The sequence below is a fragment of the Protopterus annectens genome, chromosome 15.part0, assembly GCF_019279795.1.
Source record: "Protopterus annectens isolate FY-2018-M chromosome 15.part0, PAN1.0, whole genome shotgun sequence".
NCBI lineage: Eukaryota > Metazoa > Chordata > Ceratodontiformes > Protopteridae > Protopterus > Protopterus annectens.
Genome location: NC_056749.1, coordinates 222080971 through 222097628, shown reverse-complemented (window position 1 = coordinate 222097628; position 16658 = coordinate 222080971). Strand labels below are relative to the sequence as shown.

The 16658-nt window shown below is 36.9% G+C and overlaps 1 protein-coding gene across 1 annotated transcript in view; it reads right to left on the bottom strand.

The window, feature by feature from the left end:
• CDX4 (caudal type homeobox 4) overlaps positions 1 to 10020 on the bottom strand; it is a 29072-nt gene extending 19052 nt beyond the window's left edge. Inside the window, exon 1 of the mRNA XM_044057586.1 lies at positions 9594 to 10020. Within this exon, the coding sequence (XP_043913521.1) occupies positions 9594 to 10020 (427 nt within the window). The remainder of the gene's footprint in view (positions 1 to 9593) is intronic.
• Positions 10021 to 16658: the final 6638 nt, after the last annotated feature.

Genomic DNA, 16658 nt, shown 5'->3' with positions numbered 1-16658 from the left:
TTAGTGCCTCGAGCACCATTACACCTCCAGCGTGAATCCTCTGGGATACTGGATCCTACTCTTGGATTATGTCAGATATTCATCTTACTTAATTATTTATCTATAATTACTTGTTTGTTAACCAGAAAAGTCGCACTAACATACCTCTCAGCTTCTTAACACAAGAAATCTGAATAAATCCTAAAATAATGGGATGGGGGGTGAACAAAATAGGGACAGATTTTAAAAATTACTGTTACAAACTTAAGTTGCTAATGTTAGGGTGCATTTTCTGAAAGACATGAAGTCCAAAACTCAATTTTATGTCAACATTTAGTGACTGCAATCATTTGTGAGGAAACCACAAATTTTATGAGGAAGAGACCAATGATATGAGGTGAAAATCTGGACAGCAGGACATCTGCCCAGTAAGTGGAATCCTATTTATAGGAGAAGCATGTGAGAACTTTTCCAGAAAAAAATGTATAGCACAGTAAATCATTTTACATAACAGATTAGTTATCGTACATAAAAAGGCATGACAATTGACATAGATGCCAGACTTTTAGAACAATCATTTAACTATAAGTAGCTTGCACTCCATTGTTGAGCACTCATTTAGCTAGTAGATGTTAAAAAGTACAAGGCACAACATTGTAAAAACAGTCATTTAAATAGCAAAAACAGCAAGACCACAAGGTGTTAATTACTTATATAATATAAAGTAAATTATTTTACTTATCTAGTATAAGTACTAAAGTACCAAGTAGATCGCAATCTCTCCTTTGACAATCACTTTGCCAAAGTGGTTAGAAAGACCTTTTATATAGCCCACCTTATCACAAAAGGGTTCACATCTAGATCAAGAGAGGTCATTGTGCCCCTCTACTCATCACTTATCAGGCCCATAATTGAATACAATGCCCCATTTGGGATGTACCTTACCCGACACCTGCAGCAACTGGAAAGACCCCAAAAGTACCTCACCAAGAGGATCAAGGGACTCAAACAGATGCCCTATGCAGTTTGGCTAAAGAAACTCCAGCTCTACTCAGTTGCGTACCACCTACTCAGAGGCAATCTGTGTCTGATGTATAAAGCCATGTCCAACCCAGAATTAATGGACATGCTTCACCTCAGGAAATCCAAATCCCTTAGAGCTACATGCTCCAGGGACTTGAACCTCAGCACAGAAATAAATAGGACATGCTGGAGGGACAGATTCAAATCTCAGAGGCTCCCCTCACTCTGGAACAAAATCCCAATCCATGTTAGGCAGAGCCCCTCACTGACCCTCTTCAAGAGAAATCTTGACGAGTGGATGGGAGATCGTAAATTTACCCCTTGAATCTCTTCTGTGCCCCTGCTTGACAGAGGTACAGTAAACTAACCTTAAACGGGCTACCTTCTGTGACCTACTATACAGAGGCACAGTCGACTAATCTAAAAGGGTGGCGAAAGCCAAACACACTCTGGCTAGGCTTATAAATGCCCTAGGGGCATATAGCCTAGTATCAACCTATGAACCTATGAGCCTATAAGCAAATGACTTTATTTGTATTAGGCGTACTACACCTACGGAATTAGGCAACTATTACAAAACACAGACAGGACGTTGCAGGGATAGTTGCTTGACAAGTGGAGGATGAAAAAAAAATGCAGGAAGTGAGTAGGCTGCAAATTAAGATGCAAGGTGGTACCAAATGGGAATGGACACTGGATTTTGGAAGACGTTAAAAGTACCAAGTGTGACTTAAGATTATCAAATGTGAAATGGTTAATTTGCAGTAGAAAGTGAGTGCTTAGAAATGAGAACAAATAATTAGCTAGGGGACTGACACACATTCAACCCATCACTGTCAATGCCTAAAAAAATCTTTCTTGGTTGGAAGGAACTACCTCATATTTTGAATTATAACCAGTTAATAATGGCTCACAAAATAATGCACAATCCTGACAACGTACCGTCCCTAAAAACCTTCTACAACCGTATTCTAACATTCATACTCTTTGATCGCCTAACAAAGGCTTACTCCAAGTAACCAAAGTATCCAATACAGCAGGCAATTCTCTTTACTCGAACTTAGCTGCTAAAAATTGGAATACCCTTCCACATAGTATTAGACCCATAAGCTATCATTTCAAAATATCCCTCAAAAGACACTTATTTGAACCCTAGCTTTGCACATGTAACACTCCAGGTTAATTGTTAACTTAGCATTACTTATACAATTTGGCTGTAGTACTAACTCTGTTAACATATCCCTTCTAACAACACTGCCTCTCTATAAGTAGTTACATTCCTAGCTGCAACTCTTACCACGGAAGTATTACTAAATATGCACTACTTTGCTCAAGTGATTCTCCCTGCTTAATTTCCTAACTAATGTTATGTTCTTCCACATATACAAATTCAACCATATATTTGTCTATATTCAAGTGTTTAAAGTCTTGTTCTATTTGATACTATATATATATTTTTGTTTTTACATTTTTATCTTGTAAATGTGTTAACACTCATTTGTTTGTCAATTTTGTTTATAATTTCTATTACTTGTTGTGATAATTTGGATGTAAACTTAGACTGGAGCTTTTCTCCCCGGGCCTCTACTGAAAATGGACACAGTCCCAGTCGGGCCATCCTGGTAAACAAATGTAAAATAAATAAATAAAAATAAAATAAGAAATATGTTCAAAACAATCAACCTTAAGATGCCAGTACCTATGATTTTGCACCCATAAATAAACAAAAATAAAATATATGTTCAAAAGAATCACCCTTAAGATGCCATCACCTATGATTTTGCACCCATAAAAAAATCACTTGCTAAAAAACATTCAGATAGTTACCACATCTGAATGTTTTGTTCATTATCCATTGTGACATGTGATAAATCAACAGGACCAGTTTCTCCTAAACCAGAGTGAAAATACGGTGGATCAAGGGCGATTCTTCTGGAATGGGTTTCAAACACAGTGGTCTACTGCATCGGGGGAGGAGTGGACTAGTTAAGGGGAAAAGTAAATGACTAACACAAATCCCGATCTTATTGAAGAGGAGTGTAGCTAAGTGTAAAGGGGATATTTTGCTGTGAAAAAGTGAAGATGAAATTTAGAAACAGTGAAAAATTTAAGAACAGGAAACAAAAAAGAAAGAATTATGAAAGGAAAGTTTATTACTAGAGGAATCATTTTGAAAAACTACAGCTTAGACTTCTTCATGAAAGACTGTCTTAATCAAACATTCACAGAAGGGGATTCTTACATTTGATCAGCAGTCAGTGAGAGGTAAGAATAAGAATGGGGGGTACAAAGGGCAAAGCCTCTTGCATGAGGGATGGGGGAGCCCCCCCTCCCAAAAAAAGCTATCAGAATTTAATTTTCATTAATGTCATGTTTCAAATAGTATCATGTAGAATTGTGAAATGCAACATTTTTTTAATAGAAAAAATACAAATTAGGGTTAGCATGACAGCCTTGTATAGGTAACAGATATTAGACTTACAATTGTAAACTGTAGGAGTGGCAGAGGGGTTGGGGCAAAATAATTTGGGAATTACAGGTACCTCATTTATTGTTCCATGTTTTGGGAACAGTTGCGAGAACACTGCATCACCATGCTAGTTATAAAGTCCTGAGAAAATTGTAAAATTTTACATTACAGCAACATAAAGCCACAATTTAATCTGAATGTGATAATTGAATAGCTCTTTAATACTGTAACTGTAGAACTGCAGTAGTCTGGGAACATTAACATTATTTTTTAAAAAGGGCATTCTTATCATTGTTTGGGAAGGTTTTCTTTTGGATTAATTCAATAATTTGTGTCTTCTTTCTTGTCCTGTAATAACCAAAGTTATTTTCATAGTGCATACTACACAACTGCTAGAATTTGATCAAAGACCCTTGTGGCCCACACAGCTTTGACTGTCTTCTACTGTTTTGAGTTCTCTAGGGACAGGTGAATTTCTCGGTAATCTCCAAGTGTAGTACCTCGCAGGATGCGCAGTAGCAAATCTTGCCCCGAACACGCCTCCAGCCCAAGCCCGCATGAATATTTATTACAGATTTACTACAGATATTGGTTAAAAACCATTAACACTGTAAGACAAACCCATTGGTGTGGAACTGCGAGAAACATTTGACTTTTTTTAACACTCAACACGAGAAACGTTCCTCATACAGATGTGTGCTCTGATTAAGTAATAAACAAAATCAGACAGCTCCTATTTAATATACAGCCTCATCCTAAGAAACCCACCCAACAAAAGCGTGAGCATCACACTACCAGCAACTCAATATAACGATTAACAGCCAAAGCTGTGAATGAAAATATCCCCTAGATCATCTCTTTACGTGTTTTTTAGTAAACACATACCACTATGGACTCATCTCAAGTCAGTCAAACACTACCACGGCATACTAAATGTAGCAGCATTTAACCACCTCTCCAAACCCCAATACAATGACACCACCCAGCAAGTCAGTAAATAAATCTCACCTAACAAAACAACATGAACGACGCCAAGAAAATCGACTATCCTGTGCCTAAAGTATTATGTTAAACAGTCAAACTACCAGTACATTCATTGTACATGTCTGAGAACTAGCTAGTATACTTCTCTGGAGAATATATGATGTTAATAGTGCAGGGATCGGGACATAAACTGATGCCTACAACTACCCTAGCTGCGCTTTTTAATGCTTTTATGTCTCGTTTGTGTTGACATGTTTACTAAGGTAATCTCCAAGTGTAGTACCTCACAGGATGCAAAGTAGCAGTGACTGTCACTCATACTATTTCCCCTGCCAATCATGTACGTTACACCCACTCCATGCCCAAAGCTGCACAGAACTGAGTGCGAGGTACTACACTTGGAGACTACCGATTTCTCTAGTTCTGGCTAAGGATGCCAGAGCAAGACCCCATGATCCTTCCCAGGCCCAGCAACCCTTAGTCTATGTTTCTGGTCCTTCGAAACAGAAAGGATACCTTTGCCTTTCTTGTACCTAGAGTCTATGTGATATACTAATACTCCAGGAAAACTTCTAATAAAAAAATCAGCTAAAGCAGTAACACTGATTTTCATTTGTGAGCTGTTTTAACAGACATTTCACCAGGATAGCTAACATGGACCAAAACTCAAGGAAGCCTACAGATGAAAGGTTTGTGCTGTAAAATGGAAAGTAGTTGCTCTTAGGAATGAATATGTAAAATTACTCCCTTTTCAGCTAAAGCAGGTACACTGATTATTTTATGTAAGCTATTTTAACAAAAAATGGTGCAGCATTCACTTTAAAGGCGATCTGTACTGCAGTCTGTACTCATTAGGCACCTGGAAATGAGCTCTTTCAATACAGCAGATGTTTCAACATTAATTTTCAGGGCTACTTATTTTGCAGTGTTTGATTACTTAGGTATCCTAACTTGGTACTTCAGTGTGGAAAGGAACATGGCATTCATCCCAGTACCAAAGGTAGAATGGAAACATTGATATGGTTAACTAAGGAAGAGTATGCTTTTCACCTAGTCAGGTGAAGGTAGCACATAATTCTAATTACCGCCAACCATTACCATGTTACTACATTAGTGATTATCTTCTTTGTCTGACTGCAACAGTATTATATTTACAGAAAGTTTTATAAGCATAAGTTACTACTAATTTGTTACACTTAACCTATCTTCTTAGGGGTCCAAAGGTTACTTGAATATATGAAAAAAGTAGTGTAAAGGGAAAGTGGACTTGGATGGGTATAGTTGCAGTTTTTGTGCAGAATTGGGTGGATCAGATGGCAGATTTTACCATCACTGGCTCAGCTGCCTTGGGCTAACTGCAGATTTTGGCCAGGTTTAAAGTGGACCATATGATTTTACTTTACTTCTGTTTGCTTGCATGATTGTTTACCTACTTCCCCTTCTTTTGTCTAAAGGGTTAGGTCAACTAAACAAGCACTGACCTCCTTTCAGTGATGGCCCAGGAAAAAAATACTTCACGTGTAATACAAACAGAATGCGAACATAGTGCTAAATCTTTAATAAGACATACAACAGTGAAATAACAACAGCATCTTGTTCATATTAATTACCTAAAACATAGTGACTGGACACATTAGTATAACAAGAAATACTGCTCTGTTTCGTTGTATCTTTTAACCAGGGTAGCTAACTCATAGACCCGCATGGACCATTATCAGATTCAATCCGTCCTGTAGCAATGTCTGTTTAAGTAAGATTTAATGTAAACATATAAAATGTTTATGCAATACATATTTGCATTCTCTTTTGCAACTGCATTTTTTGATTTTTTTTGCATTCTGCAGCTTTATTATTTTTTGTATATCAAACATATACATAAGATTTATTATTTTTTGTATCTCAGACGCACTTAAGAAAACAGAAAAGTTGTACTGTCAACAGATTTTACCAAAGATTGTGTTAAACATCCAGAAATGCAATCCAAGTATTGCTAACTTTCTTTACTTATAAAACACAGATGCATTAAACTCCTCCATGTGGACTTACTTACAAGGTATATAAGGGGGATGACCTCCCGTTCTTCCAAACCCCTGTAAAGCACACACCTTTGCTGTTGGTTATTTTAACTTTAGTAGTACTGGGGGTGGGAGGATTTGGAAATCTGCAGGTCCTACTCCCCATGAATCTAGACAAATGTCTACTGTAAGACTGCCTTTAAACTCATCATACAGACTTTTAAGAACTCGCTCTGCAAACACAGAAAGTATCAACTTAGCATGAGTTAAGTTGTCTCTCTCTTTCTCTTTTATTTTCTTGCTGAGTATATTTTGAAAAACACCCATGTAGTCAGCCTCAACTATTATGAGCCTCCTTATTTAACTTAAACTCAGAACCTTCAGGCTCTAGAACTCAAGTACTGGGCAAAATATATGGAGGTTTCATTTTTGTCACAGAAATGCAGACTTTTTCATTCTGTAACACAGTGTTATAGCTTCTATAAAGTGTCATTGCAAAAGTATTACTCTTCTCCAAGTATTTTTATTTTTTTTTTATTTATTTAACATTTGTTGACCGGGAATGTCCGACTAAGTTCCACAGAGCCTGTTTTCAGGGAGGCCCGGGAAGAAATGCTCCAGATGCATGTCTTTGGTCTTTAACTTCTTTTTTCAATGTTGTTGGAAATGGTGTTGCACTTTCTGGCAAAAAATGGTGTTATACTTTCTGGCAAAAGTCAGCATTAACCAAAACATGGATTTTTTAGAAGGGATTTGTATATTGGCACTTGTAATAAAACAATGTTAATTGGTACTCTGAAAAAAGAGAAAGGAATCCCAAAACAATTGATGTACAGCTGTACCCATAAGGAAATGCTGCTCACTTTTGTTATGGAGAATTTGGATTTATATGGAGACATACCATTATCTGAATACACAATCACTACTGCCTTAACATTGCAAACATTCATTTATATTTTTAATAATTTGTATTTTTAAGTGAATTAAAAACCAACTTTTTCAAAATAATAAAAAAGTTATTTAAAATGTGAAAATTCATACCTGCAGAAGACAACAAAAATAGATCAGCCTGGTGAATTCAGACTAGAAATACACTATTTTTATTGAGAACACAATCTCATTTGACTAACACCCCCAACAATGCAATAACCACCTTACTACAAAAAAGTCAAAACAAAAATTATTAAGTTACTTGGGATTTTCCTAAATTTACCAAGCTTTTGGTTCATGTGTATTTTGTCTGTGAAATAATAGAAAACCAGTCATCTGTGAAAATTAAGATTGCTGAACATAAGCTGAATCAACTGTGTTTTGATAGGTCACATTGTATGCAACCTTTTCATGCAATGGATCATGTTTGAAAACTTACAGAAAAATGATTAAAGGATTATTTTTACACAGCCTTTCGAATTATGACTACAAAATAAATAACAATACTATATTGTGGGAGTTCCTAATGAAGCAATATTTAAAACCTTAGAAATTAGCTTTAAAATTACAGTTATGCAGAAGGCATTCTTGCATGCGTATGAGAAGCTACCATCTGTATTTCTTTCAGTTTCACTTTTTATTAGACCTGCAGGACTTGGTAAGTCAGAGCTGGAAAACCACTACTATCCTGCACTGAATTACCCTGAGCAATTCTTTTAAACCTTTCTATAGCCGTGAGTCCTACCTGAAAACAAGAACTACCTTCATGTTTATTTTTCTAGCCAACTTTCTAAAACATATCCTTTCTGCTGTACACTCAAAACATTACATGCAAACATTACAGTTACTGAACACTACACACCTCAAAAGTTTTATATCAGCTGTGTTTTATGAAGAACATGTTAAAGTACTCTTTGTAAATATTAACTTTGACAACTTCCACAGTAAATAATTGCTAAGCAAGATCTACCTTGTGTTGTGTACCTTCTTTCCATTTACTACAATAAAAATGTAATCCATATACACAACTACAACAGGCGATTACACACAACTAGAAGTAATTATGTGATGACTAAAACTTAGACAAGATGGAAAAAAAACTCTACATTTTCTAAATGTAAGTACCTGCTTCAAGGGGTTGTACAACTCAGAAGAAAACTGACAAAATTTGTATCTATTCCAAGGTGTTGCTAAGTAAACCATTGCCATGATCACATTACACCGTAACATTACACACACACACACACACACACACACACACACACACACACACACACACACACACACACACACACACACACAGTTTGCAAGGCCAAAGTAACACACAGGAAATGGTAGGTTATGACAGTTGCTTTGTACCTCCTTTATAGATCAAGCCCTGCCAATAACTACAGACCCGTCATATAAATATATTTTGTGACATTTATAGTGAAGCACATTCTTTAGATTTTGGCCTGCTAAAAGGAGTTAGTGATCTCATTTTAAAATCGATACAAAGTATGTACATTACTGCTGCACAGGTAAAAAAATATACATTTTTCTCACTTTAGTTTGATTTTCTTTTACTTACTACTTTCATTAAAATGGAACAGTTCTGGATGCTATGGCACTCTGAACAAATATTTTCTGTTACATTTTCCTGTTATAAATTTAAGTTGTAGAAAGTTTGTTTGGCTCACATCCTTTAAAAGCTTCACTTGTGCAAAATAATACATTCTCAGATATGGATGGACACTTAAGAGAAAGCCTTCACTTTTTACAGTGAAATAATTAAGGTCACTGCCCAGAATCTTTCTTAACAAAAGTCCTCTCAATAGTATGCATGGATTTGTGAAGGCTGTTACAACCAAAAACACCACACTCCACTTACTACAATGTCTACATTTTGAGTCACAAGACACTAGTACGTTGGGGCTTGGTTTATAAATGCCTGTGCCACAATTAAAATTTTTGTTTTATTGATTCAGCAAATGCCCATGCCCACTGAGACATGGTTTCCTTTTTTAAGGGTGCAAGCCACCTGTAATTATGGAAATAGAAACAAGAATAATACATTTTCAAATCAGACAGGCCAATGCCATAAGAAAGTGACCAGTTTTAGTTGAAATGCTCCATGAAAGATTTCTAGAAAGTGAAAATATACACAGCGTACATCAGCATTAACACCAACTGCACAATTAGAAGATGTTTACCTGTTGAAATGGACTGTGCTGTTTTTCTCATCCAGTCATAGGACTCATGCCTTTCATTGCTAGGTGAAATCTGGTTCCCATTTATTGTATCAACATGAGATAAAATCCCAGGTCCAGCTGAGTGCATGGAGCCATAATCAGGGGGACTGTATGGCACTACCTGCCCAGGAGAGGGGTTTGCAGATGTAGTACCAGATGGTCCCGCAGCATAAGTATTCCAATCATCCCTAGGGGGGCCATACGCAGACCCCCATACCCCTGAAGGCTGACTGTGGTGGCAATCTACATTTGGCACTTGATGATATCCATTGTAGTCAGAATATTGTGCAGCAGAAGCAAAATTCTGTGGAGGCAGGTTAATGCCAGGGCGACGTAGAGATCCAGGGTACATGCTGGTTTCTTTTTCCAAAAGGTAACTCACATACATGCTGACAGAGGGTACAGCACTGCTATGACGACATCCTTATTTCACCCTTACCCCACCCTGGGAACAGGTTAGTTTGACTGCTTTTTGGCTTACTCTCTACACTACACAGGCTCCTCTTGATGTCTCTCTGTCACACATGATTAAAGAGCAGTGTCACCAGGTGCTGGTAGTAACAGTTTACCAAGGTCTTGCCTGACGTCAGGAAGTACTGCCTGCTCCAAATGGCATTTGCATTCAAATGAGAAGGGCCCATCCCACCTTACAGTAAACAACTTCTCTGCTTCCTTTTTCACAGATCTCTTATGCATCCTACTTTCAGTCCCTCCCCCACTCTCATAAAACAATTCAGCATGACATGCTAGTGTTAAGGCTACATTACACTTTACAGACTTTAGGAAAAACATCTTTTTTTGCTGTTATTTTTATACCAAATATACCTGTAGGAACTGTTTCCTTTTTTTTTCTCTTGGTAACAAAGTAAAGAAGATTTAAACATAACTAATGTATTTCCCTGAGCCTGACTGCTTAAAAGATTGGAATACTTATATATCATATTTTAATCTACTTATAAGCTTCAGCCAGGAATGCAGGGCTGGAAAATACCATGCTTTCTCAGTCCCAGCACAAAAACAAAAACAAAAAAAAAAAAAAAAACAAACAATTGTACACAGAGGATTCCTACAGCAAAGATGCTTGGGATTAAGACCATTTATCAATGCAACAGTTACCAAAAATCATTGGATTTTGGTCTTATAGTGACATCCTCTTCAGTTCCAGTACCAAGCTGTATCTTTTGACATCCATATCAGTAAGAATACTACAGCAGGGAAAATTATGATTCAAAGAGAGCAGAGTTAACTATTGATACTGCTGGAGAAATATTCAGCAGCCTCCTTCCCAGTCCTTTCCCACTCTCTTTGGAGCTCTTCTGTTCTGCCATCCTACCCAAATCAAAACTTTTTTTAGCCTTTTATTAACTAGGCAAAACCAAAATAAAGGCAGCTGTCTGTTGTGGTAATTCAGTAACATGTTTGAATAAGTGGTTTGCTCAAAGCTGCACATTATACAGATGGAGTATGTAAGATTCAGGCACACAAGACACATCTGCAACATTCTGATCATTGGCAGATAATTATGTCAACCCCCACCACCATACTACACTTCCAGATTATTATTTCACCTAAATCATAACTACTGCAAAATTCCATTTCAGTAAAATCATACAGACAGCAAGGATCTTCCTGAATCCAAGTATTTTATAGAAAATAGCAGTGTAACCTCATTTTAAGGAATTGTAAATAAATCATGTGTCTCAGCTGTAGAAACTAATTATTTCTACTTCTATTAATCTGGATTTTTGGGTCATGGCTGAAAAAGTTTGTAAAGTCCAATTTTAGAATCAGACCGCATACCTGTTTATTATATCAATAGACACATTTATTTGATGTTATTTGTTAAGCTTATTAAGCATAAATATTCATTTTTCGAGTTGACCTGGAAGCACTGCTTGGCTAAGCTGACTTGCTCAAATCATACTGTTTGCAAGTAGAAGTTGAGAGAATTAAACCCAGGACTGGTGGTGCTGCGGTAGCGTTGCCGCCTCACAGTTAGACGTTGCACGTTCGATTCTCAGTTAGAGCGTCTTCTGTGTGTCGACATGCATGAATGGGTGTTCCTTTGTTGAAGGTTGTGCATTAGGCCCGGCAAGCCAGCACGTAAAAATCTACTGCCAATCATTAGCGGACCGGAGTTCCGCTGTGGTGACCCCTAACCGGGAAAAGCCGAAAGACAGTTTAGACATGTAGAAAAATGGCTAGCTAGCTAACTAGATAAATAGACAGACAGGTAGATAGATTTGTCATTCTTGTCCAAAGGCAGTAAGATAATTAAATTACTCATAAGAGACAACTGTGCATTATGATTAAACAACCACATGTATACTCAAGTGTCTTGTTTAACAGATCATTTTATTAAACAGATAATACAGTACTGGGATCACATATTATAAACACATATGCACATTATAAGTGTAAATTATATCACAGAATTGCTCGTATATATTTATTTACTGTTTCTTTTCTTTTCTAATTATTAAATCATAGGTAGTATTTCTTTGTGTTCAGGGGCAACTGAGGAGACTGTCACATATTCAGGTTGCCAACAGTCACATCTGCCAAAGAAAGTCCCACAATTACAGGGAATTATGAAAGTGATCAGGACTGCACAGGAATAGGAGGCGTCTCGATTATGACCTAGATGACTCAGGTTCAATTACTGGCACAGGAACTGGTGAAACTTGTAATGGGAGTGTGTGTGTCTCAGAGAGCACATCTCCTGTCTTGCAGAGGCTAGAGACAAATTAAGGAGAGAGAGAAAATCATCTTGTTGGGGTTATATCGTACTGAAGTCAAGTGACATCTCTACACTGTTCACACTGCAAATCCCACACTTACACTGCTCTCCAATGCATGTTTAAGGGATGACTAGCAAATAAAATGCAAAATAAATAAATAAAAAAATAAAACATTTCCTTGATGCCTGTCTGTATGCATAGGTCTACTACATTCAGCTGTTTCTTTAAATCTCTGTATGGGTAATGAAAGGGTGTAGATATTATCTTTTTGGGGAATACGACTCTGGTGACCAGCTACATGAGGAACAGGTACAACTCCTAGAATCTGAAGTTTAAGGAAAAAAAAGAAAAGAAAAAAGGATGAATGAAACTCCTGTCATTTTAATTTTATTTGAAATATTTTTGAGCAGCAATAGAACATCCTCTGTAGCTGGAGCCCTGGATTATATGGTTCCATCATAAAACATAACTTGCATTTTATTTTTTTCATTGTGGTCAGATATTCATTTACACCTTTAGTGCCACCTGAAACACTGCAAAAAGGGATATCCATATTGCAATATTATTGTTAACAAACATGCAGAATATGATAGTCCACCTAAGTATACATAACTCTAGCATGAAAAAAGATTATGAAGTATTTATACTGAAACAAATGTGAGGTGGAGTGAGACATTATTTATAGTAACTAAAATACAGAAGACAGGGAGAGTGCAAAGTACATATTAACAGAAGAGGAAGAACAGAATACAGTTGTCATCAGCAGTAAAATAATCAGTATTATAGGGAAAAGGTCAGGGGAAACATAGTGAAAGAAAAAAATGAAGGTAGAAAATGTAGATGAGAAGGGGAAGGGAAGGAGGAAAGAACGTGCAAATAAGAAAGTGAATAGGTTGGCAAAAATTGTTCCAGAAATGGGAAAAAAGAGAGATTACATATAATTCAGGAATTCCAGACAGTTATAGCTAGAAACAGCATATTTTTGCAAATCAGTTCTGAACCTGAATGGGGACATTAGAGATGCATCGTGCAGAAGTAGAAGATTGTATGCTTCGACAATGAATCTCCTGAAGGTACACGTATGAGTTATTGTTCTAATTTTAGTCATACATAGAACACACAGACTTTGAGGGCATATATGGTCAGACTTAGGGGTGATATTTATTTTAAAATAGAGACAAAACGTAAAAGACTTCCAACAAAAGAGAGCTCTAAACGATTAGCGCTTTCAGCTATTCAGCCTTCTTCAGATCATATTCTCCATAGCTCTCCAACTAAAGTTAAATAACAAATCATGCCCACATGCTGCAGCCAATGCCTACTCATTAACCGATCTAAAACCATAGCAACTAATCATAAATGTTTAGGGATAACAAGCCTTCTTCACTCAGCCTATAGTAGGATGTCTGTTCTTTAGTATTGGTTTGAGCGGATCCATTGTATTTAGGCCTGGGGGGCGATCAGCCCTTAAGTTCACTATCCAACTCACTTCACACATTTCATTGTGGTTCTTTACATCTCTGCCCCCTGAGTCTGTGGCAATACATTCTAAAGCTTTAAACATAAAGCTATGATCAGGATAAGATACAACATGGTCAGCCAGCACATTCTTTAAATCCTTGTGCTTAATATCCCTCAAATGTCGTATAACTCTGTCCTTCAAACCCTGGTCCGTTTTTCCAGTATAGACCACTGAGCATTTTCGACAAGTTGCCAGGCAGACCAAATGCTGGGTATTGCAAGTTGCACTAGCTTTCAACAGGTGATTGATTCCAGATACAGGATGCACAAAAAGGTTGCTGTTTTCTATATAGGGACAGGCTTTGCATTTCCCACATTTGACAGCTCCTTTCTTCTGGTATACATTTTTTCATTCAAAGCCATCCTTGCCACACAGCAGCCTTTTAATATTCTTTCTATTCTTAAAAACGAACCTTGGTTGTTCTCCTATAATATTTTTCACTTTTGCATCTTTGTAAACACTGGCCAAAACCTTTCCTTTCTTTAGAGGCAGTAGTCTCAACTCTGGGGATAGTTTTTCCATTAAAATAAGGACGACCTTTATTGGACCTTAGGTCATGTTGTGCACATCTCATAGTAAGATCTCTTTTGACCTCTATTCCTCAAATGTTTATAGAGGGTGACCTGCTTCTTTTCAAAGTCAGCATCTTCAGTACAGAACCTAGATATAAATTGCACTTGATTTTCCATGATGTTTTTGAATATGTGACTTGGGTGCATACTATTTATGTGAAAGTAGTGGTTCTTCCATGTATTTTTCTGTGTATTTTCATATGTAGAACTAGACTAGGACGTAGGGTTACTTTAACATCCAAGAAATCAATATCTTCCTTTGAATAAGTTATCTTAAATTCAAGGAAATCTGTGGTGTTTCTCAGATATTCTGTGAACATATCAAGTTCTCTTTCATCACCTTTCCAGAGAAGAAAGATATCATCCACAAAACGGCCATAATACACCAGATGTCCAAACCAGGGGTTGATGGCATTCAAAATTTGATTCTTCTCCCATTGTGCTAAGACTAGGTTTGAATAACTATTAATGCAAGGGGTGCCCATAGCTACCCCCCATACTTGTCAAAAATAGTTATTCCCATAAGCAAAAAGATTATTTTCAAGAATTAATTCCAGCAGAGAGCAAATTAGACTGGAATTGAATCCTGTTTGTACAAGACATTCTCTAATTGCTTCCACTCCATAGCCATTAGGTATAACTGAAACAGACTATTGACATCCATGGTTACCAGAATTAAATCTGAAAAACTATCCATGTCTTTGATTTTCAGACAAACTTTCTAAGAACTCTCTGTGTCTTTTATAACACTATCCACCAATGGTAGGACCTTCTTCAGCTCATTGTCAACATAAATGGACAGTGGTTTGGTTATCCAGGCTCTTCCTGCCACAATCGGTCTTAGCGGTGGGGGGGGGGGGGTCATCCAAGGTCTTGTGTATTTTAGGTAAACCACTGATACTAGGGATGGTTGGATACTTAGTTTCAAAAAAATCAAATAAATCCTTAGATAGATGTCTCTCCATTAACAAATTCATAAGAGTATTCTGAAATACTACAATCATCTTATCCAAATCTTGCTTCTTAATATTTTTATACGTATGTACATCTGTCAGCATTTCTTGCATTTTATTTCTGTAATATTTTTGTAAATAGAAGTGTTCCATTTTATTTCAAACTTATTTCAAGTTATCTTATACCGTTGTCTTGGTGGATGTTTTTTACTGTCGAATTAAAAGATTTCAACTGCTGGATTAAAAGATTTCAAAGCTACTACACGAAGTGAAGTGATTTTTCTTTCATGTCCAAATAGTTTTATGGATTTATAAGTGTTTGGACAACTTTTTGACAGTTTGCAGTTCTTTTATATATATATATATATATATATATATATATATATATATATATATATATACGGGTTCCTATTAGAACAACGAAAATGCAAAATATTGAACAGCTGAAAAGTCGAATATTTTGGACCTCAAAATCAGTTTTGTGAGATCGCAGTACAGTGAAGATCAGAAAATTGACCCTTTCCTTACTGTAGTATGATCTCAGACTTGGTATATATAATTAGTGGGGGTGTGGGATCGCAGCCCCCACAAAACCAATTTCGAGGTCCGGAATATTCAACTTTTCAGTCGTTCGATAGCTTATATTTTACACACACACACACACACGCACACGCACACACACACACACACACACACACACACACACACACACACACACACACACACACACACACACACACACACACACACAGCAATCACCAAATATCTACCATTATGGAGACTGTATCTAGAATCAAGGCTAAGAGATCTGAGCTTATGGTCACCATGCCATATATGGTGGCTGTAAAGGTACTTTTTTCTTTTAGTCTAATGTTTGGTTTACACTCATCCTGTGGAGGGACTTGAAAACAAGAGAAAGTTTATGTGTAGTGCAAAGAAAAAAGTTAAGCCAGTTAGCAAAGGGAGAAGGACTTGGAAAATGGAGTGAGTGAGAGCAGAGTGGATTATACTGCCACCATAATTCAGTAGTTAAAATGTTGGTGGGAGAATGAGTTTTGTTTTTCCTACCAGGAGAGTCCTGAGTCATGGAAGGTGAATGCTCCTGATGAACAATAGGTGAAAGAGTAGAGAAGATTTTGTGTTATCAAACACAATGGTCTACACTGCCAAAAAATTCCACTGCATCATCAGAAGAAGGAGAACTCTTTATTTAATCTATGCTACCACCAGAAGAGAAG